The sequence below is a fragment of the Rhinolophus ferrumequinum genome, chromosome 25 (genome assembly GCF_004115265.2).
Source record: "Rhinolophus ferrumequinum isolate MPI-CBG mRhiFer1 chromosome 25, mRhiFer1_v1.p, whole genome shotgun sequence".
In the NCBI taxonomy this organism is placed as follows: domain Eukaryota; kingdom Metazoa; phylum Chordata; class Mammalia; order Chiroptera; family Rhinolophidae; genus Rhinolophus; species Rhinolophus ferrumequinum.
This window is the reverse complement of record NC_046308.1, coordinates 11440988-11468202: the sequence shown is the minus strand read 5'-3', so window position 1 is coordinate 11468202 and position 27215 is coordinate 11440988. Positions and strand designations below refer to the sequence as shown.

Here is a 27215-nt window from a genome sequence, read left to right as displayed (position 1 = left end):
CAGCTAATATTCATTAGACAGTTACTATAGGTCAGGCACTGTTCTAAGTGTCATACGTTTATTATACTCACACGATTGTTGTGATAAGCCCAAGCTACTATCATTGGCCCCGTTTCATAGACATGTTAAGTAACTTGCCCGTGTTCTGACAAGGTGTCGGGCAGAAACAGATCTTACCAAGATACTACGATTCTATAGCCTCCGCTCTTAGCCACTATACGAGTGTGGTCCTTGGACTAGCAGCAGTAACATCCCCTGGGAACTTGTTAGAAGTGTTCATTATTCTTTCCCCCAACCCCAAACCTATTGAATCTGAAACTCTGGGGGTGGGCCCAGCCACCTGTGTGGACTCCGGGGGATTCTGATGCAATCGAGTTTGAGAACCACTGCCCTACCTACTGCTTCTCAGTCCTTGAGCTCTCCATGACTTCACTTTCTAAGAAAAAGAATGTGTGCTCACATGCATATTACAGAAAAACAAACGTGTCTTATTAAATGCCATTTGTGTGTGTGTGTGTGTGGTTTTGTTTGTGTTTGTTTTTGCTCTTACTTGAAGGTATAATTCTTTGGGCAAGTTACTTAGTATCTCTTTGGACCTCAATATTAGGACCTGTAAAATGGAGAGGGGTGGGAGGTTGAACTAGAGACAGGAATGGCATTAAAAGCACCTGAGGATTTTTTAAAAAAATTCCAGTGCCAGAAGTCCAGCCAGACCAATTAACTTGGGTCTCTGGGGGTAGGGACCCAGCATTGGCATTTTAAAAAGCTCCCCAGATGATTTTAATATTCAGCCAAAGTTGAACTACTGCTCCAGGGTTGCCAATCACAGCAACCCCTCGTCCTCTGATTGGTTTACAGGGTGAGCATGTGACCCAGTGCTGCCCAGTGAGATGTAAGGGGAAATGGGAGCAGCTCCTCTGGGAAACTTCTCATTACTTTGCTGATCCTTGCATTAGAGGATCTTTAGCTTCTCTTCCAATATCAATACAGTGGTACCTTGGTTTTCGAACATCTCTGTTAATGAACATTTCGGTTTACAAATGCCGTAAATTTTGTGGATCCATAGTATCATTAGGTAGTAAAATTCATGCTAAATTTGTAGTTTTAGGGGTTGATTTTAAAGGTCTGGAATGGATTAATCCATTTTGCATTTACTTTCTATGGGGAAACTGCACCTCAGTTTTTTAATGTTTCAGAACTCAAACGGTCTTCTGGAATGGATTATGTTAGAAAATCAAGGTACCACTGTATTCTATCACTTTAAAGAGAAAGAGACATGATGACGAGCTCACATGTATAAGTAGCTTGGAAGTTCATATATAAAGGAAGAGGGTTGTGTGGAAACTATACCTCAAGGAAGCAGAGTTTGTAGATCGAAGATTTAAGCAGAAAAGGAATTTAGCCACGGAATATTAAATAGCTCACAATGAGCAGGCAGGCTCATTGGAAAATAGGACAAAGACGGCCATGGAACTGAAACCATGGTCAGAATTACTCCACGGAACCAATCCAGTAAGGAAACTTGCAGCTGCTGACCTTTGGATGCTACTGCCCCCATAGTTCCTAGAATTGCTTTCATCATTTCTATCAGAACCACTGATCAGTTCTAACCTGTACTGGATTCTTCTAAAAACTAGCGCCCCACTTAAAAGCCTGGGAGACATGTCAAAATGGCCAAGCCTGGGTATCATGCTAGTGAGTGCTTGGTATATAGCTTGAATGGCGGGAAAGACTTCTGCTTCCCACCAAGCCTTGTGAACTGGGAACAATCCCTGAACATAGGAGAGGGGTTCAGATACTGCGGCCAAAGGATCACAAATGTCCACTACCCCAGTATTCGGGACAGCAACCAAATGTTGCCAGACTTGATTTTTCAAGAGAAACCGGGAATTTGGATTTTTTTTTTTTTTAATTTGGATTTGTATGTGAACTTCCTGTATGTTAAACGTTGGCATCTAATTAAAACAAACAAACAAACAAACAAAACAAAACTGCTAGCCAAGCAGAAATACTGTAGGATCACTTTGTGATTTTTTGACTTCTCATGGACTGATGATCAGGCAAAAGATATAGTAATTCCTTCTTCTGCCTCGATTTTAGACATTTTGGGGGATAAGCACAAGTCAGATTGGTATCTCCATATGATTGTGACACTGATAAGCACAGGCACAAACTTTTCTTACCTAATCAGAACAAGATTTGGAAATGCTTTAATAAAACATCAGGTTCTGGAGATGGCAGTATCAGAGGTTACAAACAAAATTACCAATGAAAGGCATTTGCTCTTGAAATTGAATCAGGGAAGGGAGCCCTGGATTTTATTACTCTCAACTTTGGAACAAACTTGGCTTTGGACACAGCACTTACTGTCTTTGTTTATTTTTAAGATGTGTTTTTATGAGAGAATGGGATGCGAGGCTATCTTTGGAAGATGCTGGCAGAAGAAAATCAAACCGGGTCTTTTTCCTGAATGTGTTTATACTGGTGAAATTATGTTTAAACGAAGAGCAAGGACTTGCTCTTTGAAAAAAAGTCTCAAAGAGCAGTTTGAAGAGTGTGTATAAGGGGAAGGGCCATCTTCTTTGGTGACGACGGCAAAATTACTGACTGATAAGGATTTAAGTCCTCAGATCTTTCGGTACACTTGCTCCTTCCAACTACTTTGTCTTGTCAGAAGCCCCAAAATGCCCCACAGCAGGGCTTAGGGAAATTATTCCTCATCCCCTGACATTTGTTGATTGAATAACTGATGGATGGTTATTTATTGATTCCTGAATCTATTCTTTTTGAAGTTTGAGATTGAAAGGGTAACTCATATGAATTTGCTCCATGATATTTGGGCTCAAAAAAAAATTCACATTTCTTAATTTTTCCAAATTAAATATATTTGGCTTAGGTCCTCCACTGTTCCTTCCTCAAGCCAAGGTATTTTGGAAATTCAGTCTGTGGGAGTTGGGTTTCTTCCTTTCCCCAGGGTCATTTAAAAAGTCTAAGAGGTTGTGGGGAAATAGGCCAGAAATTTAGGAGAAGGGCTTTTAGTCCAGTTCTTTCTGTAGTCTGTTGGAATAGATGCTCTGTGTACAGACTGAAATGATCCCTTTGAAGGTGAGCAGCTCTGTTGACAATAGTCTCCTTTCCCTCAGTGTACAACTCAGAACTTTTGCCATTGTTTCCAGGGCACAGGGTTTGAAGTTTAGACTTTCCTCTGCCCCTCCTTTGAGGTCCCACCTGCTCCTCCTCACCTCCTACTACTGAAAGTGGGGTAACAGGACCAATAGTATCGACCCTCCTTGGGAGCGTGGTGGAAATGCAGCCTCTGGACCCACTCTAGACCTTCTGAATCAAAACTCCAGGCAAATCGTGTGCACATTTCAGTTGATAAGCCCTGGGTACCACATGATGTATATCTTACCCCACCATCCTGCTCCTCACTGCTCTTCTGCATCCCTTGTGTGGAATTCTTCGGGGAATCACACTATTCCCATCTCACACAACACGTCCACCTCCTTGCCTCTAAGGGCGAAGCATTTTGATAATTCAACTCCAAGTCCCAAAGTTCCTAGGCATCCAAGCTCTCCTGAGCTAGGTAAACCCAACACCCCAGGACTCTGAGGCTTAATTGCTTGGGGGGAAAAATCCTGCTTAGTCTTTGTAATGAGCCTACAGTAGAAAATAAGTCCGGTCAATTACTCAATCACAATTATTCTATAATAGGTCCTCCAGGCTGGTAAAATTTTAAAAATATTTCTTCTTCTGGAATCTTTCCTGATTCTCTCTGCTTTGAGTCTGGCATAATCACCCTGGGCTGGGATCTCTGGGGTTATCATGGTTAAAAAACAGGAAAAGGGGTCAATAAAGAGGTGATGGAAGTGTAGTGACATTATCCTGGCTGTGTTCGGTGTAGGTCCAGCCGTGGACCACACACTGCCTTTAGGTTTGTGAAGCTGAACATGCAGAGATGTGTACCTGTCGTATAATACAATCTGTATGCAAAACAAGGGTACTGTTTATCTCCCTCTCTCATCATACTAGGGACCCTGGGAGATATAATGAAGTGGGAAATAGATCTTAACATTGGCAAAAGACTACAGATTCAATTCGAGAATGCACAATAATCAGAAAATGCAAATTACTGTCATTATTTACGTTGCATGGCAGAGTTACACAACATGTTTTTCTACGATAGATGCTGCACAAAGAATTGCTATTTATAGATATTTCATCCGTTCCTCCAATCTCTAAACTTACTCTTTCAAAGCATTTGGCCCAAGTTCAATGGCAATGTGATTTAAAAATATATATTTTAAATAAATGCAATGCTGAAAAGGAAAGCAAGAGAGTAGTACTGAAAAATTGAAAGGTCAAGGCTGCCCCAAGTTAATATGGAGGAGAATTTTTAAACTTGAAGTTATTTTCAGTGTTTCAAAGATGTAGATGGCCAAAATATATTTTAAAAATTCTTTCAACTTATGAGAGAGTGTATTTCTTTTTTTAAAGGAGTCACCTTAGAATTAAATCTTGTTCCAAACAGAAGAGACTTGGCAGATGTGCAGGAAATTAAAATATCTGCCATGTTCATTAATATGAAGACTGGACAATTGTGTCTTGAAAAAATTTTGAAATATAAAGGTCATTTAAAGTACAGATTTTAAAAAAAAATTAGCAAGAGCAAATTTCTTCCTTAAAGGGGTATCTAATTAAAGTTTCCTGAGTCTCACGGGAGTAAATTATTTTATACCCTTTGCTTTAAATTTTTTTCTTAACTTAAGGGGTATTGGACAAAAACAATATATTCAATATGTCATATTTTGGCAAATGTCAACCAGAACTGGCTTATTAAATATAGAATATCGTCAGTTTGTGCCAATTAATTAAAAATGTTTTTTAATGCTAAATTTAAATAACTTCTTGGTTTTTATATAACTTCTAATTTTCTTGTTTCTCAGGTGATTTGAAATTATAATTGAGAATAAATTTTGCAAAATTAACACATAAAAGGGCATCACTGGAAATGTTTTCCATTGCATAATTCCAAATGCCATGGAAGTGGTTGGCATATTTGGATAGTAACGGAACTTAATTCCATACATACATATTTCAAAATTATCCATCTGCTTAACACAAGGAATGGTTTCAGTGGTAAGATCTTGGTGTACCCGATTGTGGAGAACTTGGTGTGATAAAATTTGCAAAATCAAAATCATGTTATTTCTTTAAAAACAATTAGTGGGATTAGAAAGCTATTCCAAGACTGCAATATGGTATTATCAGAACAAGAAAACAAGATAATTTATTCATGTCTCCCCATATTCCTAAGTGACCACCAGGGAGAAGACACACAGAAGTAACGAACTAAAAGTAATCCCTCGGGTCCTAAGGACTAGGTGAATTTAGCTTAAGCTTTAATATTAATCAAGGGAGACCGAGCCTTCTCTCTTGAAGTTGTAAGTGTTGAAAAATAACGGTGACATTCAAACACTGCCCTAAATAGGTTTATATTGGGAAAGTACCTTGACATATTTAGTCCAAGTACTATAATTTATCCTAATTCTAGTACTAAACTATAGTTAATAAGCTTCCCCTTTGATTTGTAGAAACTTAATAAAGGGAATGGGTGTTATTTATTTGGATAAAGTGACTGGTAGATTGTCTGCAAAGATGGCCACCAACGATGCCTCCCATCCCTATGGGTACATGCAGCTCCTCCCCTAAAGAGGTGATCTATTTCCTTACTCCTCGAATTTAGGCTGGGCTTGAACTTGCTTTGACAAATAGAATGCGGTGGAAATGCTGTTCTGGGACTTCCACGCCGAGATCTACAAGTGTTTAGCTAGAAGGGATGCCAACTGCTATGTCAAGAAGTCCAGGCTATCCTGCTGAAGAAAGAGACCAAAAAGAGAGGGCTCCAGGAACCTGGCTGACAGCCAGAAAGGAGGCCCCAGATGCATGAGGGAGTCCAGCCAACACCTAAGAAAGGAGGCCCAGCTGTCCTATGCAGTCCCCGGGTGTTTGAGCCATTCCAGCTGAAGTGCCAGCCCTGTGAGTGAGGCCATCTTGGATCCTCCAGCGTCACATAAAGCCACCCCAGCTGACACCATGTGAAACACAGATAAACTGCCTCTCTGAGTCACGTTGGAGTTCCTGACCCATAGACTCATGAGCAAATAAAATAATGGTCATTTTATGCCATTACATTTAGGTGTGGTCTGTTGTGTAGCAATAGATAACACAGTGACGATTTTCTAAATCCGTAAGATTGTGATTTACAATCACAAACTCTTAAAACTTTTTGGAGGCTGAGAAGAAAAGCCAGGTGGAATATTCATTAACTAAAGCTGACATAACTAAGGAAATTAACAAGAAGTTCTTTTAAAAAAGCTCCGTGGCTGTATTTATAAACTATTTCAGTTGCTGATGTTTCTGTCATGGAGAGTGATTTATTTATGTCAGTTAATGTATAACCTTGATTAGAGCAGTGACAAAAGCAGTCACTTTAATACTTACCTAATTTTCACTTGGTATTATGTAAATGAGAAATTCCAAGTAAGCTATGCATATGGATGGACAGTATTATAAACTGGACCCTCTGCTATATCATTACTAGGCTGCAAATTATATCCTTATAAGGTATGCTGATATCCTTGTACAGCAATAGAAATATTTATGTGCATATGTACCTAAATCTAAGACCAAAATGATTAATCTATGCCTAAAAAAAGTTTTAAGCACGTTAGAATTTTCATTTGAGTTATAAATATGACTTATAATACTAGTACTGAATTTTAAAAAACTTAGCTACCCAGTGTTTCCAAGTTTGCCATCATTTTGACAATGGGAATTGTGGAAATATTGCTAGAAGTTTTGTTGCCCTCAAGCTTCTTCTTTTTTTTTTTTTTAATCTGCAAGGTTGGGATAGATTTCTCTTTTAAAGGAGAGCAGTTAAATTATCAGATGACATGCAGATCAAATGCTAGCTAATACTTGCTGCCTGTTCACTAGAAATTTTTATAAAAGAATAGTTAGGAAAGGAGATGAAAAACCAGTAAAATGAGCCAAATACTAAGGGGAAAAAATAATATACATGAAAAATTATTAGCATAAAGGATTTTGTTTTATAATGTAACTATTTAAAATTTGTCACAAAATTTGCCACTGAATTTGTCACAATAAGACTAAACTCACATAGGTGTGGGGTTCAAATTTATAGCACCCCCAAGCTAAGAAACTAGTTAAACACAAACTCGGAAAGGACAAACCTGCAGCTTGTATGTACAGGATTCCCACAAATAAAGATCTGCTCCTTTGAAATGACAAAGCACACGAGGAAACCATGTACCATGAGCAAGAGACGACAGAAACAATAAACAAGCCCGGATCCCAGTTGCTTCAGATAATTGGATTATTAAAGACGCGGTTAAAACAAATTGGATCACTGTGATTAAAGCCATAAATAAATGAATTAAAAAAACGCAAGAAAAGAATGACTCTTAAAATAGATAAGGTACTTTTGAGAGAGAAACTGGGACGCCTTTATTTTGGTATTCAATTTTTCTCTTATCATTGTCGGTGGAATGAAACAGTCAACATGAGATTGCACCTACGCATTTGTATATTAACTAGAAGCAGTAAAATTTCCCCATGAGTCATTCATCATCACTCATTCAGCATACGTTTATTGATGACATAACGTGCCACTGTGTTATGCCCTGGGGGTATAGCAGGTAAAGGAGACAGACCCTCCAGTGGGGCAGAGACAATTGCAGGTAAACCGGACATTGAGTGAGTGAATTACAAGTGTGATACACGTAACCAGGGTGAAGGGAAGTAAAGGAAGACCCGTCTGGGAGGGGCCGACCGAGGAGGACCCTAAAGAAGTTTCAGTGGAGACCCGAAGAATGAGTAGGATTTCCCCTGATGACAAAGGAGTAGAGAAAGCTGTCCAGGCAGAGGAGACAGCAGGTTGGAAGACCTGGATTCCAGACAGGCGGGTGCATTTGAGAGCCCGAAGGCAGAGCACTAAGGCAGAATGAAGAAAGCCAGTGGGGGCGTGGGATGTGTGTGTAGGAGGTCGCAACACAAGGCTGAATAGCTCTAGGGGCCGGATTCTGACAACCCTTGTACATATGTTGGCCTAGCATGTGGATTTGGATTTATCCTGCAGGTGTTGGGACAATTTGGGAGAGGAGAGATCATCCAACTTATACTCTGGAAAGAGCATTCTGGGGAGGAGGTGCCAGACAGTTTAGTAAAAGGTAGACCTGTCATTCCTCTAGGTAAACAGGATTTGAGCTGTGAAAGGAAGTTTCTCTCCTACACGTCTTGATAGAAAACGCTTGAAACAATTTTGATGAGCATCAATAGGAGAATAGAACTGTTAAGACGAAGTAAGCTGGAAGTATATCCCCTGTGCTTTCCTAAATGGAAAAACAACCATACGGATAATATGTAGAACATGCTCCCATATTTAAAAGATAGCAATAAAACCTAAAATCACCCCTATAGGTGTGTGGGCGTGTGTGCGCATAACAAAAATATATATTAATATAATAAGTCTGAAAGCTGCCATCCTCCTTATCTTAAGGTTCCTATTGTGGATAGTGGGCAAAACAATCACAGCGATACTTCATGTTTGCAAATCCATTGCTGATTATCTAAAGGAATCAAAAAGAAAAATTTAAAATTACTCCAAGGTCATGATCGTGACCCCCTCACTGGAAAGGGAGCTCCCTGAAAGTAAACCACATGTATTATTCATCTTTGAAATTTTCCAGTGCCTGGCACATAAATGCCCAATAAAAGTTTATTAGATTTGAGAATAAGAATATGGGAATTTGGAAATGCCCCGAGGGTTGTGGGGAAACTGGCAAGAGATTACTTTTTGGAGAGTTAAATTCAACAAATATTTATTGAGCCTTTGTGGAGTGCCACCCTGAGCTGGCGTGCAAGGTGAGGGGAAGTGGTTGTTTATCAGCCCAGAGCCCTCACCTTAGCAACAAGTAAAGGAGGATTAGAGAGAGACGGTCAAGGGTACCAGCTCTGGAGTCAGGCAGACCAGGCTTTGAATTAGGACTCTTCCATTTACTGGCCATTGGCCAAAGGCAAATAGCTTAACCTCTTTGGGTTTCAAATTCTTCATCTGCAAAATAAGGATGATAATAATCGTAGCTACCCTCAGAGACTTGTTGAGGGAAATAAGTGAGCCAGATATTCACGCCAAGCACGTAGCACAGTGCTTGGGCCAGAGGAAGCCCTCGATTCACATGAGATCTTACTGTAGACAAACGTAGGGCTCAAATGCAGGGTATCTTGTTGGTGCCACTCTTAACCAGCTACTCTAGAATATCTCTTTGGTAACTTTGGAAGGCAGATAATGCCCTTCCAAAATGTCCACATCCTAATCCCTGAAACCCGTGACTATGTTACCTTACATGACACAAGGGACTTTGCAGATATGAGTAAGGATCTTGAGATGGGGAAATAAATGATCCTGGATTATCCAGGGGGCCCAGTGTCATCATAAGGATCCTTGTAAATGAAAGAGGGAGGTAGAAGAGTCATACAAAGATGTGACAATGGAAGCAGAGTGATAAATGATTGCTGTCTAGGGGCCACGAGGGAAGAATTGTGGGCAGCCTTCAGAAGATGAAAAAGGCAAAGAAATGCATTTTCCCCTAGAGCCAACACCTTGACTTTAGCCCAGTAGGATGATTTTGAATTTCCAACCTCCAGAATTGTAAGATAATAAATTTGTGTTGTTTGCAGCCATTGTTAGTGCTGATTTGTTACAGCAGCCATAAGACTCATACAGTAAGCATGAGTCTTACTCATGGAGGCCCAGACCCTACTCAAGGAAGGACTTTATGCGTCTGTTCATCCGCTCATGGGAACTTGAGTTGTTTCCACCTCTTCGCTATTACGAATAATGCTGCTGTGCACATTCGTGTACAGATATCAGTTCAAGTCCTTGCTTTCAATTCTTTTGGGTTTATACCCCAAAATCTGGAATTTCTGGATCATATGGTAATTCTAGGTTTAATTTTTTGAGGAGCCGCCATGCTGTTTTCCACAGAAGCTGTTGCTCGTTTGCATTCCCACCCTCAACGCACAAGGGCTCCAACTTCTCCACATTCTCACCACGACTTGTGGTTTTGCACACACAATCTTGTGCCCATGTAGAAGGGATTCTGTCGCACAGCTTTTTAGAAATGGAATTGCTGGGTCAAAGGGTATATGCCCTCCAATGTACACTCCCACCATGAGCAAAGTGCTTAATTGCCATATTCTCACCCACCTTAGATAATATGGCATTTTTCAATATTTGCTCTACTGATGGACAAAAAATATGTCATGGCGTAAATTTGTATTTTTCTAATTACAGTTGGAGTATCTTTTTGCATTTTTTAATTGGCTACCAGTGTACTTTTTCTGTGGTTTAATGAGTTCTTGATTGGTAGACATTTAGCTGGGTTATCAGCTCACTGCGTTTGTGAAATGGCCAAACAGGAGGATGAATATGAGAAGCTGTTTGAAATGCATCCAGTGACAATAAAATGACTACAGAGACATTCCAAATGATAACCCTGAGTCATCAAGTAGTTACACTGTATTTAGGAAGTAGAATAGTGTTTTACAAAGAGTTCTATCAAAAGTAGTTAAAAATATGAAGTCTCGGTAATTTTTAAAAGCTCCCATTTACTGAACATAACCATGCGTCATCCTGTTAGGGCTTTTTATACATCATTTTATTTCATCTTGGCTTGAACAAGTATCATCTCATTTTATGTTGTAGAAAGACAGGTTTCTGGAGACTTGCCCAAGGTCAGAAGCACAGGAAGTGAGTGGATAGTTGGATCCTGACACCCTCAGCCTTTGAAGGTGACTTCTGAAGGGAGGTGCCGGGAGACTCCTGGCATGAACCACTCCTACCAATGTCTCGAATATCCTGGGGCTTTTTGTTTTTGTTCTTCTCTTTTGCAAAGCCAGAGTCAGCAAACTTTCAGAGGAGGACTTTATTGCAGTTCTGCAGTGTGTGTGCCGTGAATCACTAGTAAAGGTGGTGGTGCTTAGACACAACAGTGAGTGGCACTGAATCACCCGGTGAGGAAGTCACTCCCCTTTCATTTCCCTTCTAATCATTTCATCGAGGGGAAAGTCTCCATGTGGTGCTAGCAAGTCTGCAACACCTAACACTTGCTGATGTTGTCTTTCCTTTTTTTTTCTTTAAACAAAGATGCTGCTGCAATTCAGAGCTTCAACAGGTGACAGTGTCTAGGTAGAATTTCATAACATTATTTTTAAAAATTATATTCACTTGTACAGTTACCATCTAATTACGGCAAGATAACTATCTTTTATTTGCACTAATGAAATAAATGTCCCTTTTAAAATAATTGTAAAAATAGTAAGTCACTTTAGAGAAAATTGTAAGCATATGCTGTTATAGATTATTAAATAATTGGACAAAACTGTGAATAAAGGTAAGACTTGAATGACGTTTTGGAGACACAGGTTTACTAGATGCAGGGCAGTATCTGGGCTTCACAACTGTCACGAGTGGTTAACTCTATTCCTACTTTTCTAACTTTAGGCCACATCATAATCACATAGGAGGCTTGTTAAAAGCCACATTCCCAGAACTTTAACCCCAGAGAGCCCCAGTGGGTGTGAGATGGGACCTGGGGTTTTGCAATTTTGCTAAACAACCCGGAGGTTCTGTTGCAACTGGCCAGCACATGGCACTTGCAGAAATTCTGGACTGCATCTTCCCTTTTGAACTCAACACCGATTTTAAAAGAGCAGATCGGTGGGAACACTCCACGTGTGTAAACCCGTCCTGCCACAGAAGCACCTTTGCCGTTGTGTCACTAGAGCAGGTTCTGTTTCCAGGAGCAGCAGCAGTTCCAGCTAATTTTCAGGCAGCCTTGTAAGCACTTTGCACACGTCGAGTCATTTAATCCTCAGTACAGTCCTAGGGGGGCAGATACTATTATTACCCTCATTTGACAGGTGAGGAAACCCAGATGGAGAGAGGCGAAATCGCTCACCTGAGGTCGGTCACAGGGCCAGGAGGTGGCAGAGCTGGGATTCAAAACCTGGCCATCTGACTCAGAGTCAACCTTCCGACCTGTGATAAAAGGTCTGCTGACTGTCTTCAGCTCTCTTTGTGGTGATGAAGGCTCACCACCCCTCCAATGCTACAGCTTTTTGTCATCCTATTAGGAAGTCAGACTCTTCATTTATAATCAGAGATTCATTCGTATTTGATAGGTCAACATCCCAGGGTGGAGTCCTACTAACTTTCTAGCTCAATTGAAACCGTGGACTAGGTCTGTCTTTTCAAAAGCCAATGCTTGTACTTCTAATGGCAACAATAATAAATGTTCTAAATTTACCAAGAAAAATACACAGATTTATCTGATTCGGTGCACAAAAATATATAAGACAGGGGAAAACCTATGATCTGTCCCACTCAGGACTTCTAATTTCCTTCCCCCATTTCATGAAAGGAAAGTCCAAAAATCGCAGAAAAGACTTGTAAAAAATCTTTAGTTCCAGGTTTCAGACTCAAGTCCAAGAGGCAGCTCAATAAATTCAGGATTGGTGCGTTTCCGAGGGCAACCAACTTTTGGGTCATCTGAGCCTCATCCAGGATCAATGTGGGCAATTTTGTTCGCTCACTACATGCATTTCTTTTTTCTTTTTGTTTTTCTTTTTCTCCCCTAGTCACAGGTAGGTGCTAGAAGCCGAGCCAACCTAGTGGCACAAAGTGAGCTGCAGACAGCTGTGGTGGGGTGTGAAGAGGAGGCACATTCCGCTTTTACTGACCAGACAGGTGGCCCACATGTGAGCTGAAAGACAAGTGTGGGCTTCTTTTCTGCCCCGGGCACGGCTGAGGCAAAGGTCTGTATCTGGGTAGGTAGCTTGCCTTGAATATGTCCAGACTGCAGAACAGGTTTTTTTTTTTTTTTGTATTTTTTTTTTCCGCCAGCAGATGCTTTTTTGTACTGTTGAAGAGCTCTGGTGGAAGAGAGCTCGTAAGCAGGAGCACATGGAAAATGCATGGCCAGGTTGTCAGCAATTGCGTCATAGTTGCACTTTGGAAGGGGGTGATCACTTTGAATGATACACACGCATTCACATGACAAACCCTTAAGACTCCAGCCTGGGTAAACAGCCTGTGTCCTTTATCAGATTGCTTCTTTCGACTCTAGCACACTACAGACGAGAGCCTCTCACACCCATTCAACAAACGTGGGCTTAACTTTGAGGGGTTAAGAGGGGCTTTAGATGCTGCTTTTGATAATGAAGCAATGGACTCCCCTCCAAAAAAAAGACGATTTAGTCCTATGTTCCTTATATCTGTCAAGGTGATGGTTGGGCAGCTAAAGATCGTGTGTGTTTATAATGGTAGATATCGAGAACAACAAAAGATATTTTAGTAAAAACGATAAAAATTCTCAACTTGTATACAGTTTGACCTGTGACATCTGAGGCCAAAAAAGGGCGACTCTCTGAAAGGAAGCTGGAGAACAGCAGTGTTCAACTTTGGCGACACATTAGAATTACCTGGAGAGCTTTTAAAAATCCCAATGCCCAGGTTACACCCCAGACAAATAAATCAGAATCTTTGGGGTTGGGACCCAGGCATCAATATTTTAAAAATTTCCCCAGGTAATTCCCTTGTACAGCTAAAGTTATGAACCACTGCTGTAAGGGGAAATTTCCTTACTTTTCAAAAGTCACAGAACATTTTGGGGGAATGGTAGCCTGCTGACATGTCATTACAAAAGAATGAAAATGGAAGTCACCATGTAGTTTGATTTCCATCCTTTTTTAACTGCCTGTCTTCTAATTGTTTTGTGTGTATTGAAAATCCTACACTTTCGTGCTTATGGGGACCAGGTGGGTACAGCAGATGAGGGAAGCATCCCAGGTAAAGGTGGAGTCAAGGGGTCCGGAGAGGACAGAAAAGCCTCAGTCCCAAATACTCTGCCCTCCTGATGTGTAGCATAATGTTTCCAAGTTCATCCATGGTAGCATGTATCAGTGCTTCATTGCTTTTGATGGCTGAATAATATTCCATGGTATGGCTGGACCCCATTTTGTTTATCCACTCATGAGATGGTGATGGGTAGTTGGGTTGTTTCCACCCTCTGGCTGCTGTGAATAGTGTTCCTGTGAGCTTTCGTGTGCAAATTTTATTTCAACACAGAGATCCTTCTTACATAACAACATACCGTGTTTCCCTGAAAATAAGACCACGTCTTATATTCAGTTTTGCTCCAAAAGATGCATTGGGGCTTATGTTCAGGGGATGTATTATTAAAAATCATGCTAGGGCTTATTTTCCGGTTAGGTCTTATTTTCGGAGAAACATGGTATATTCCTACAGCACTTAGTGAACTAAGCACCCTAAGCTCAGGAGTTGGGGACGTAACGACCGTTTGCCTCGGATGGTCCCGCTTTTAGCCTTGAGGACCCCACATCTCAGGAACTCCCTCAGTCCCGGGTAAACCAGGTTGGTCACCCTATAGAGGCTGCTTAAGCTAATAAGCGGACAAAGGTCAGACGGTACCATGTATCGTTCACCAGCAGAAGTCTCCTCAAGGCAAGGCCGACTGTGACTTTAAAAATTGTGACTTTAAAAATTATTGTGACAAATATACGTTCTTTGCAGTTGTCTGTAATCACCAGTGATTTCAGGACTCTGCTTTGGCACATGTCAGTTCTTCTAGTATTCTTGGAGGAGTCCCATTGCTTTTTTTTTTTTTTAAACTTTTACTTATTTAAGTGTGTTTTTCCAGGACCCATCAGTTCCAAGTCAAATAGTTGTTTCAATCGAGTTGTGGAGGGTGCAGCTCACAGTGGCGCAGGTGGGGATGGAACCGGCGACTTTGTTAAAAGCTCCACACTCTAACCAGCTGAACTAACCAGCCGCCCCACCCCCTTCTTTAGTCTCAGCTTCAGAATCACCTCCTCCCAGAGCCTTCCCAGAGCCCCTCCCTTTTCCCTTGCCCGTGGTTTAAAGACTCCTCGCCTTTATCCCCAGAGCATATTATAATTATAGGATTTGTCCGCACGAGCATGACTCCCTCAAGGATGGTGGAATATTGCTGATGATTTTGTTTGCTCAGCATCCATACCCTCTTTTTCTGGTAACGGCCTGGTCCTTTTCCTTTGGGGGACCAGTCCTCCTTTAATCTCATACCACATGGTTTGCGTAGAGTCAATGCCACTTCCCAGGCTCTAGGGTGACCCCACAACCCAGGCCTGGCCCATCTGCCCATTCCATCCCCTTGGCCAATGCGACTGGGTCAGGAGTAGGTGGCCTATACCTGGTCAGCAGTCAGTCCTACAGCTTAATGTTGGCACTGATTGGAACTAAGGAAAAAGCGACTCTATTTCTGATGGGGTTGTAAGCTGTCTGTGCCCATTTTTGTCACTTCCTGGGGGAAAAGCCATCTAAAAAGGAAGCCAAGATGGAAGAAAGCAGAGCTGAGGACAGGGAGAGAAAAGGTAGTGTCAGGCCAGAGTGAGACTCTTCCCTTTCACTTCTGGAGTCACTTTTTGGCCTAAACCAGTTTTGTGTTTTGGGGGTTTTGTCCCTTGCACCTAAAAGAAAACTACAGAATATACTGTCCTTTATCGATATTTAAATCCCATGCAAATGTCATTCCCTCGCACATTGTAGGCACTCAATAAATGTATGTGTAAACACACACTTTCCTAGGTATACCATTACTAAGTTTTTGTTTTAGTAATGAAACAATATCAACGCAAGAAGAGTCAGGAGGAAAGGATGTAAACAAGTTGGAGGTTTCACCCACTGCTGGTGAGAATGTAAATTGGTGCAACCACTATGGAAAACAGTTTGATAGTGTCTCAAAAAGTTAAACACAATGACCATATGACCTGGCAATTCCACTTCTGTGTATACACCCAAAAGAACTGAAAACAGGACTTCAAAAAAACCAACCTTGTACACAGATGTTCACAGCAGCACTATTCACAATAGCCAAAATGTGGAGAATAACCCAAATATCCACCAACAGATGAATGGATAAATACACTGTGGTATATCCACGCAGTGGAACATTATGCAGCCATAAAAAGGAACGAAGTACTGACACATGCTATCATGTGGATGAACCTTAAAAACATTATGCTAAATGAAATAAGACAGACACAAAAGGGCAAATATTGTATAATTCCACTTATATGAAACACCCCAAATAGGCAAATCCATAGAGACCAGAAAGCAGATTAGGGGTTGCCAGAGGCTGAGAGAAGGGGGCCATGTGGAGTAACTGCTAAATGTGTGCAGGATTTTCTTTTGGGGTGACGAAAACATTCTGGAACTGACAGTGGTGATGGTTACTCAACACTGTGAATATACTAAGTGTCACTAGGGGTAACATTTTATGGTATGTATATTTCACCACAAAAAGAACAAAACAAAAAAATGGAGAACTCCATTAGGGCTGCTGCAGACAGATGCCATGCTGGTGGTTTCCTTCATAAGGTGCCCAAATGGGGGGGGGGCAAGTCTGAGACCCAAACTGCACTCTGCCCCACCCCCTGCATTGTGACCCCCCTGGTATCTTCGCAGAGCAGATGCCTTCTTCTGATTCACGCAAAGACACCATTTTGGCGAATGCAGAACTCATAGACAAGATGGTGTAAAGTAAGAAAGCTTGGTGGATGGCATCACTGCACTGCAATTTTCAACGATACTCCTTCGCCGTGCATCTCTAAGTACTCGAAGAGTGCCCCAGCAGGCGTCCTCACCCATCCTGAGGGTGCTATATCTGAAAACTCACAGGGCATCTTTCCGTGCTTAATTTGTAAAGCCAGCATAAATCACTGGACTAAATTGTCCATTACTGCGCGCTCGAATTATCTTGTCATCAAGAGAGTGATCTGGTTGTTTTGCTCACACTGGAAAATTAAGAGACAAAGAGGCAAAAGGGCAAAAGGAGAAGAACTCTAGACAAAGTCAGTTTTCTGATGTCGGAAAAACTTCACAAGGTTAAAGATAGGAACGTCCTGTCTGCACTCATCAAAGGTAGTTTTTAAAAGCCATTTATGTTTAGAGTTAGAACAGAACAATAACAATCCTCTCGCAGCTCGGAAGATTTGGTTGTTACCCGAGGACTAGTATTCAGAGGTATTTTTTTTCTCCTTAAAGAATTAGTAGAAAAAAGAAACAGAAATGCTTTGGGAAAGCAGTATGTTGAGCCCTTCAAGAAGTCGGCCTCAGTTTTGTTCAGTTTCAGGCCCACTGGCCACTCCTCTAAACTGCCATTGCCTAATTTGGGTGCCTAGTCACAATGCAACTTAGAAAACACTGGGGCCAGCTCATTGCTAATGTGAAGGACGTGGAAATATGGACTGAGACTTTTCCTGACGACCCAGAACTTCAGCTAAAACTTCAAAGGTGAGGGCAGTGGGTAACAGTACTTCCCCCTGCTGTTAAGAGGTGGCCAGACTGGTCCTTTGACCGTCAATAACCATCAACCTCCAGCCTATATAAGACAAAGTCAAGATTTTATCCAGAGGAGGTTTCTCTGACAGGAAACCCCTTTGTAGCAGGGGTTTCTTCTCCCCTCCCAATCTCCAAGCCAAGAGAGGAAGGTGAAAAGAAGAGACTGGGCACACCAAGGTAGAGGGGTGTGTGTGGGTGTGTCTGGCATCTCACCGCCGGCTGAAGGCTGCCTGCCTAGGGCTGCCCATGATAACAGGGTGAGGATGAGGGCAGCAGGACAAAATGCATCCTGTTTCCCATGGGCCAGAGCGTATGTGCTTACGCTTGAGTCACCCTGAAAAGACTCACGCAAGAGGACAAACTGCCAGGCAAGGGAAAGTCTGACAGAGGATGTGGGAGTACTTCCGGGGTTTTGAATGTAAAAGGGGTGTGCAAGCGGTCACCTGGCAGGTCCACTGAGTCTCTATAAGGTCCTCAGGGAATCTCCCAAGAGGCATTCCATGTAAAAGAGCCAGCATGTGAGTGCTTGCCAGGACACTGGGGGTGGAGGGGGTGGAACCTCTGGCACTCAAGAGAGAATTATACCTGTACTCACCTGTTCTTAGCATAGGGTCCCTTTTCCACTCATTCCTCTGCTCCTGTAACAAGGTGAGCTACAGAGGAGGCAGGAAAGGACACACCTGCCCTAGTCTCCACTGCAGATTGCTGCGCCATTTGTGGGTCAGGCCAGAAGGGGCAGGGAAGAAGGTAACAAACTAGATATGAGGAAGAAGGTTTGATTGCACTAGACTAGACTTCTAATACCCGAATCCGAGACTGTTCTTACAGTTGATTCTAAAAGCTATGGGATCTAATGAGACATTGCCAAGTGCAGCGGATGTAGTGGCCCAGTAACGATAATTTATTCCCACTATTGATAAAGCCATTCTGAGACATGCGTCATTCAGAGGTAGGTAGTACACAGTTTCTGGGATGCCATACAATAACAACACAGTTCTCATCAGTTAGCTCCAGTTTTCCAAGCTTGAAATTGGTGAGGTTCTTATTGATCTGAGGTGCCAACCACCATAAGCCATACCAGGGGCAGCAAATGCAGGAAATAAGAATAATGAATGATGGGGGCTGAGTTGGCACCTGGTGAACTGGAGAGCCTGTGCCCCACCTGAAAGGGATAGCTTTCTCTCGCATCTAGTCACTTCTTCCCGACTGTGGCTAGATGTTCCCATTTTCCCGGAAAGGCCAGAAATCTCCATTTTTTGGTTGCATCTCCCGATTTTGGAATTATTGCCAAGAATATTAGCCAGGGTTCCTTGTTGCAAATGATACAATCTACTCCAGGTAGTTTAAGCTTTAATCGGGCAGTACCCTGGACTGAATTGCGTCCCCCAAATTCAGATGTGGAAGCCCTCACCCCCAATGTGTCTTTACAGCTTTTAGGAGGCAATTCAGATTAGATGAAGTCAAAAGGGTGAAGCCCTAATCCAATAGGGCCACGGCCTTATAAGTAGAGGAAGCCACATGAGCCATGTCTGCCATGTGACGACACAACAGGAAGGTACCATCTGCAATCCAGGAAGAGAACTCTCACCAGAACCCAGCAATGCTGGTACCTTGATCTCAGATTTCCAATCTTCAGCCCTGGGAGAAAAATTTCTGTTGGTTAAGCTGTTCAGTTTGTGGTATTTTGTTATGGCAACCTGAACAGACTAAGACAAGTGGTTAGAAAAACCAATAGAGTCTCTAGGCAGGGAGGAGAGCCAGGCTTAGGCTGCGCTGCCCAAATGATGCCCCAAGCACACCATGGGGCTGCCCCTGTAAACACCATGCCAGGCCTCTCAGCACGAACGCCAGTCTTAGCCACGGGCAGGACACCTGCACGCAGGTACACTGACTGCCATGGTCACAGTCAGGTAGATTCCTTCTCTTTGTTGCTACCACTGCAGTAGGACAGAACCTAGATCCCATGAAACCTCCTTGCAAGGAAGTTTCTGGAAAAGTGCTTTGGTTTTACTTATGGCGAGATGGGACTCATTTTCCAAACATAAAAAGGATATTCAAAGAGGGCTGGCTGGGTGCAAAGCATAACAAATGTCCACGATAGCAATCAATTGACAAAAATGGGGGTGGTGGTGGTGGTGGCGGTTACAGCACTGCCTGTTGATGACTTCTGACCTATGGGTTGCTTTCATTGCTTCAACTTCCTCTGAAAACAACTAGAAAAGCCAGACCAAATCATCACCATCATCGTCATCATCTACTTAAAGGCACTCAGAGAGCTGGGAAACAACCAGGACTAGAGGGGCCAAGGTTCTGGAGAGAGAGGAATTGTGGTGAGATGAGCTGACATTCTGTAGCCACTTTTTCCTGCTGGTGGGGGACAGAGACACCAGCAGAACCTTTGGCAGTCTCAAAGGGCTGGAGAGATAAAACTAGGGGATTTGAGAGGCTAATATCCTAGGGAGAAAGGAGGGGCAGAAAAGTGAGCTTGATAGTTGGTGGTTTCCCCTTAAGACATTTGGCAAATTCTGAAACAGTGCTGGCCAAGAGACTAAGAAGCCAAGCAGAAAGTCCCTGAAAAAGAGGGCAGTGTTCAGCCTTGCCATATTATGGAGATAAGGATTAGAGCTCAGCACTGGGAGGGTAGGGGCTGCCGTGAACACCTAAAATTCTCGGTTGGAATCCCTGAAAGGCAAAGCCATAGAGGTGGGGACCCAAGGTAGGTGCTGTCTTATGAAAACTGCAACCCAGCCTCCTCCCAGCTCAGCCTCTGATTGGATTAAGATGGTCAGTCCCCGTGCCATCTGTCTTGCAGAGAAAGGGTGAGCCTTCTCTGGAATTAGATAGCTTCACCTGGAGACTCTCCATATTTTTTTTTCATGCACAGATTGTATGGCATTCAACAAACATTACATGGCTTGCTAAGAGACAGGACTAAATTACTGAAGACAAAGAGAAAAATAGTCAATAGAAACAGACCCCACAGGTGACCGAGGTATTGGAATTAGACAAGTGTTTTAACCTTAATATGTTCAAGAAAAACAAAGCAACCCCCCCCAAAAAAAGAAAACAAAATGGGAAAAATAGGTGAAAAGAGAATTTTATCAGAGAATTGGAATTCATAAACTTCATAGTCCAAAAGATTGAGAACACATAGAACTCCCTTGAGCTTCTCATCAACAGAGGGATTTTAAAATGCTGCTTCAGCTCCGTACGAGCTATAAAACCCTATGGCCCACAATCTATAAAAAAGTTTGCCATGACTGGCTGTCGTTCTCTCTACTTCTCCAGTGACTTCCTTGAAGGGACACCTATTGTACTGTATGTTCTGAGTCTACTCTGGCCCATAAGCCCAGGTCCCTGGCGTGGAGCCGTGTTCACCTGGATAAAGAGATGCATTTTGCTAATTATCCTAAATACATTCTTTGGGCAATGTGTGTTGGGACTACGATTAGTCAAGATGGTCAGGGAGATAAAACCTCTCTGAGATGACATTTGAGTTGATGACACTGAGTGATAAAGAGCCAACCAGGAGAGGATTAGAGGGAAATGTGGTCCAGACAGAAGGGACGTAGAGGGCAAAGAACTCGGAGGCAAGAAGATGTTTGGTGATTTCATTCGAGTCTACCAGCTTTTCTGTAAAGGTCCAGATAGCAAATATTTTAGGCCTTGCAAGTCTTAACAGTATCTGTTGCAACTATTCAATTCTGCTGTTATAATGCAAAAGTCAACACAGACAATAAACAAAAGGGTGGCAAGTGCTCCCTTTTTATTTATGGACACTGAAATGAGAATTTCTTATAATTTTCACATGTCAAAATATTCTTTTGATTTTTCCCCCCAACCATTTTAAAGTATAAAATCCATTCTTAGCTCTGGGGCCATAGTTTGCTGCTATAAGGTTGGTTAGGTAGGCTGGGATCAGATTACGCAGGACACATGGGACATGGTGACAATCAGGTTGAGGTAAAGCCTCTTTCCCTTTCCACTTGGAAAGCCACCCGTCAGGGGAACTGCAGATCGGGGTACCAGTTCTGGGAGGGCAGCTTCCTACAGCTCGTGGAAGAGCATAGGTTCCTTTTATTTTTTCCCCCAGTCACAAGAAAGGACAAACGAACAAAAAGACAGGCACGCGCGCACACACGGAGCCAGAAAGCCAGAGAGGACGTGCCCAGGTTCACGCGGACGCTTCTCCAGCACGCACTGAGCGTTTTAAAGTTGGGCGCACACCTGCTCCCAGGCAGCGCGCACCTGCTGAGCAGCACTGCGTCCTCGTCTCGCGAGAGCGGGGCTGTAGTAGTGGCCCCCACCCCCCCCCCCACCAAAGCCCTCTCCCCGCCCCCCTGCCCAGCCTCCGCGCTCTGGCACACACGCTGCCGTCTCCACCGCCCCCGGGAGCAGCGCTGGCCCGCCGCGCGCGCTGCCCCCGCGCCCCGCCCGCCGCCCGCTCGCACGCACGCCGGGTAGTAATTTCACTTTGCCACGCGAGCTCCGCATCCCCTAGAAATCCCGCCCCCCCGCGGCCCCTGGGGAGCCGTCCCTTCCCCGGCCAGGTGCGCGAGCTCGCGCGCGCCTCCTCCGCCGCCTCCGGCGGGGCCCTGGCGCGCCGGGGCCGGGGCCGGGCCGGCTGGGGCGGATGCGCGCACGGCGCCTCTCCACCAACCCGCTCCCCTGCAGGTCCCTCGCTCGCTCTCCATCCCTCGCCGGCGCTCCCTCGCTTCCCCCGCCCTTTGATTGACAGGCAAGATGTCGGTGTGGAGCGAGGCAGGAGCGAATGCAGCAGCCGTCACCCCCGGAGCCCGGCGGCGGCAGCGACAGCAGCAGCAGCAGCGCGAGGAGACAGCAGCCAGCCGCAGTCGCCGTCGCAGCCGCGGGAGCAATGCGGACAGCATCCTGAGAACGCGCTAAAGCACCCCAAACAGTGGACAATGCCGTGTCCCTGCAACTGGGAGAGGGGCAAACCAGATTTTTTTTGACATAAAAGCCAACCAGCCAAAAATATATAATTTTGCCCTTCACGGAGCCGGTGTGTAAAGAGTGAGCGCTATTTTCCTTCTTCTCCGCCTCTCCCCCGTCCTTGCCTCCCCCCTCCTCTTTTTCCTCCCCCCCCCCCTCCCGAAGTGTACGGACAGCATCACATCACCTGGTTTGCTTCTGAGAAACAGCATCTCTCCTTTTCAGGGACCAGAGACTCAGAGAGAGGAGACGTTCTAATGGAGTCGGCTTGATACCCCAAAATAAAATAATAAATTTTGGCTCTTGTCCCCTCCTCCCACCCCCCCCCCACCCTGTGTGAGATGTTGGGTTCCTTCTTCATGAGACATTGTTGAGAAGTCGCAGTGGTTGGAGAGGCGTGGGGGTAGACTACCTCTACTCCCCCCCCGCCCCCCTTTTTTCTCTCTGAGAGAAGGAGGAGGGGAAGGGGGCTTGCAGAGCAAGCGATGGATGAGGAAAACATGACGAAAAGCGAGGAGCAGCAGCCTCTGAGTTTGCAAAAAGCCTTACAGCAGTGCGAGTTGGTCCAAAACATGATAGACCTGAGTATCTCCAACCTGGAAGGGCTTAGGACCAAATGTGCTACCTCCAACGACCTCACACAAAAAGAAATCCGGACCCTGGAGGTAGGTGTTGCTTAGGGATGGGGGCGTGGGGGGCTGGATGGGGGAAAGCAGCCCTGCCTTCCCTCCCCTTTCTCCCCACCGTCCCCTTTCCTTTGATTCCGTTTGTTGGGGGGTTGGGGGTGGGAGGGTAGCAAGAGGGGCACGATGTGGTTTTCTGTGATTTATCTTCTTGCAAAGCCTGCACTGGATGTCCCTTTGCTGTACTGCTGTCGTCTACGCTTGGCTGGGTGGTGGTAGTAGTAGTAATTGTTATTCTTTATTATTATTCTTGCGGCTGTTGTTATCATTCGCTTCCTCTCTGAGGAGTGAGTTCTCGCTCTTTTCCGCTTGTGGATTTGTTTATATGCCACGGGGGTTTGTGTGCTGGGTAAGACATTAGGGCGCTGCAGAGAACCCACGTGATCTTCCGCATTCTGCAGGTGGTCAAAAGGTGGTTTTTGCTCCCGGAATGGGGTTGCCTATAAATATAGACCTCCTCTCCCGGCCTCTTTCCCAGCCCCTGTTTGCTCCCTGGATTTCGTTGTTTTCTGTTTTCTTGGTTTGTTTTTTTTCAGTGATATACATGTCAGGAGGCAAGATGCATTTAAAAAAATCCTCACTGAGCTACCCATGTCCAGTCCAATCATTTTGATGCAGGGAGCTGTTGCAGGCCTAAAATGTGTAGAAAGATTTTAAAAAACCAAAAAACAAAAAAGCTTGGTTCAGCACACACAAGGGGTGTGGGAAAATACTCTTGAATCTCGGTGGGATAGCAAACCAGGTGATGCCCTGCTGTCTGTGCACTTGGGGAGGAGGAGGAGGGAGGAAAGGGGTCGGGGGAGGAGTTATCTTTGGCTGTTGTAACATTCTCTCCAACAGAACTTGAGGGGGAGTTTGAAGCAGTTTTGTGTGGGGGGGTGGGGGTTGGGGTAGATGCAACGTTACTCAGAGAGAAGATGGCAGAAATTGTTTCTTCCGAAGGCCATTTGGTCAAAGGAGGATGGTTGCAAGAGCCTTAGAAGATGCCTGGTGTCTACCCAAGCGTTGGGCACCCACGTTGTTTGGAACATCTGAAGGGCCCGACTCACTTCCCTCCCTTGAACTGGCCCAGCTGTACACATGGCTTGATTAAATTTGGGAACTCCCATTAGCTGGCAGTTGCAGAGGGTGGTGACAGTAGGGCTGGGAGCAAAGGAAAGAGACTCTTCCTGTGGTGGAGTGGGCATGTGCAGTGCTGGCAGCTTCACTGTTGGCAGCCCATGGCTTTCCCAGGTCTGAACTCGTCAGTCCTTACTGAGTCCTTTCGCCCTCCTGCCCCCGTGCTAGTCTGGATGAGCACCCACTGATTCCCGTGCACGTCTTTTCCCTCCATGGTTTTAGATTTGGCTGGATGTTAGAGGCAGGAAGGTCATCAGTTGGAAAATAGAGTTAGTGCTGTGTGTGTGTGTGTGTGTGTGTGTGTGTGTGTGTTGAATATGCTGTTTGCTACCCTAGAATACATGTCTCTGTGCACCTGTCACCTGGGAAAATAATCCTCAGAAATGAAATAAGATGAATGTCAAGGGGTGTCGGAGGGCTAGAAATGCTGTGGGGAGGCCCACGTAGTTTCTTCCTTGGAGCTTTGGGAGAGCAGTGTAGGTTAGGACTCTGCTGCTGGGAGAAAAAGTATGGGATGCCCTGAGCCAGCCTTCTGTCTGTCTGAGCAGTGCCCAAGATCCGACTCTGTTCCGAATGGCATGCCGTAAATAAATAAATAACCCAAAGGGCCACCTGCGGCCTCTCCTCTTCCTCTGAGCCGGGAGTCCCACATGCTAGTTTGTGGATTGTTGTGTAAAATTCTCCTCTTTGCTTTTCCTCTGTTCAACATGCTCCACCCTCTGACAACCTCTGGACAATGGGGATGGTCGCAGTGGACCCTGGATCTGGTGGCTGCTTTTCTGCATGGTTGTTTTCCTTTTAAACGGGGTGGGGAGGGTGGGGTTGGAGATATTGGTATGTGAGGCGGGAGGTTACAGTTATTGGGACTGCTCTGACCCGGTGTACCTCAGAGCAAGCCACCAACCACTCCATCCATATTGCCCAAGGAAGGGTCTCGAGCAGTGATGCCAGTTCAGGCTTCCCAGATTTCTAGGGCTAGAGTGGGGTCACTGAAGATGGGCTGGTGACTCGGGGGGGTCCAGCCAGGTGCTGCCAGACTTCACTTAGGCTTTGAACCCACAGGGTGGTGGTTGTTTTGTTTTTTTCATCCCAACAGTTGTCAAAATTTGTATGTGAAAGCTACTCAGGGAGCTGCTTAAAAATGCACGTGCTTAGCCTTAACCCCAGAGGTTCTAATTCAGTGGGCATTGGAGGGGGCCCAGGACTCTGCATTAATGAACAGTGCAGCTGTTTATGATGCATGTTTTCATACTGACACTTTGAGAAATAGAAATCTATTAGGAGATAGATGTCATTTCTCAGCTATTTCATGGTAACAACTTACGGCTCCCAAACACTAAATAAAATATTAAATCGAACAGCCCATCCCTGAAAACCTGGGTAATAAGCAAAATTTACTAAAATGCATATACCCCTGTAGAAACAAAAATATACAACATGGATTTAGCTTTCAGGAAGCATACTTCATGGTTGGAGAGGCAAGGCTTATAATATATATGTGAAATAATGATGAAATCCAAACAGGTAAAAATATAGGGAAAAGCCTGTGGGTCCACTAGGAATGTGTTCAGCTGCATGAAATGGAAAATCCAATCACTGTGGGTAAGCAAACAGTGGCTTCTTTTGCTCGTGTAACAAGAAGTCTGGTGGTATCCAGCTGCTTGAGTTGGCTCGGTAAGTTAATAATATCAGGGCTGAAGTCTTTGCAAATTCTCATGGTTGCAAGATGGCCCCTGAAGCTTCAGCCGTTACACCCAAGTTCAAGGTACGAAGGAAGGGAACTGGGTGAGTGTGAAGGCATAACGGGTTCATATCGTTGTTTGGTTCCCCCAGGACACCTCCGCCTCCCTACCCCACAGATGATGTGTAATTATATCTTCTTGACCAGAACTGGGTCAACTGGCTAGTGCTAGCTGCAAGGCTGGGAAGTGGAGAAGTGGGAACACTTATGATTAGTTTGATGGGTCATGATCTGTTGCCTTGGTTGACCTGTTGCCATTCATACAAAATCAGGGTGCTGCTAGCATGGAAGAAGGCGTGAGGGATGTTGGGTGGATAGCTAGCACATCGGCACGGTATGTTTTAGGGAGATGTTTTGGTGGAGACGAAAGACCATGAATTTTGGAGTTAGACTAATGCAGTTTGGAATTCTAGCTTTTCTACTTTACCTTGGGCTAGTGGTTTAATTTTTCTGACCCATGGTTTCATTTCTGGCAAAATGGCAAGATTACGTACCTCAGAGGTGGTTGTGAGGATGAAAAGAGGTGACATTTTCAGGGGTCTAATGCTATCTCTAGCACTGTTCCTGCAGATGCTAAATAAATGACAGCTACTATGATGGCATGATTAACATTACATGGTGTGGAGTCTATGACATTGAAGGGAACAGCTCAGATCAGAGGGAGTGAAGAAAGGACTAGAGCAGCCTTTCCAAAGTATGTTCTGTGGATCCCTAATTCTGTGGAAGATTAGCGTTTTTCATTCTTTCGACAAATGCTAAAATCCACGCACTGTGTTAGATGCTGGTGGTCAACAAGTACTCTGTAGATGAAATGAATTCCATGGTTAATATGTTTGGAAACAGCTGAGTTAAGCAAAGAGAAACATGTGTCTTTACTGCAGGACTTTTCAGAGCCTTTACTATGCCCTATACATGTATGTTGTGACTTTCCAAGAGAGGATAGAGTCTGCAGTCTCCTTTTTTACAGGGATATCTCTTGGGATTGATGTTCCATGGAACACACCTGGGGAAATATATGGCAAAGCAGTTAGGGAAGTGGTCCTGGTTGGGGACCTGGGGACTCTGAGTGGAGTGAAGAATGGGGAGGGTTTTGATTGCAGTAGGTGGCTCGCTGGATAAGACCAACAAACCTGATGAAGGCATGAAAATGCCTTCATGGTGCGGCTCAGAGACCAGTTGGCCCAAAATGGCAGTACCTGATACAGTGTCATAAGAAATGAATTTAGGTCGCTAA

General features: G+C 44.2%; 2 protein-coding genes across 4 annotated transcripts in view; one reads left to right on the top strand and one right to left on the bottom strand.

Annotated features, from left to right (window-relative positions):
- RFC5 (replication factor C subunit 5) overlaps positions 1 to 22722 on the bottom strand; it is a 35857-nt gene extending 13135 nt beyond the window's left edge. The window contains exon 1 of the mRNA XM_033098226.1: positions 22626 to 22722. The gene's annotated coding sequence lies outside the window, so the exon portion shown is untranslated. The remainder of the gene's footprint in view (positions 1 to 22625) is intronic.
- A 7-nt stretch (positions 22723 to 22729) lies between these two features.
- The window catches only part of KSR2 (kinase suppressor of ras 2), a 357439-nt gene continuing 352953 nt past the window's right edge, over positions 22730 to 27215 (top strand). For all 3 annotated transcript variants that reach the window (XM_033098220.1, XM_033098218.1, XM_033098219.1), the window contains exon 1: positions 22730 to 23103. In XM_033098220.1, coding sequence (XP_032954111.1) covers positions 22924 to 23103 — 180 coding nt within the window. In that variant the 5' untranslated portion in view covers positions 22730 to 22923. The remainder of the gene's footprint in view (positions 23104 to 27215) is intronic.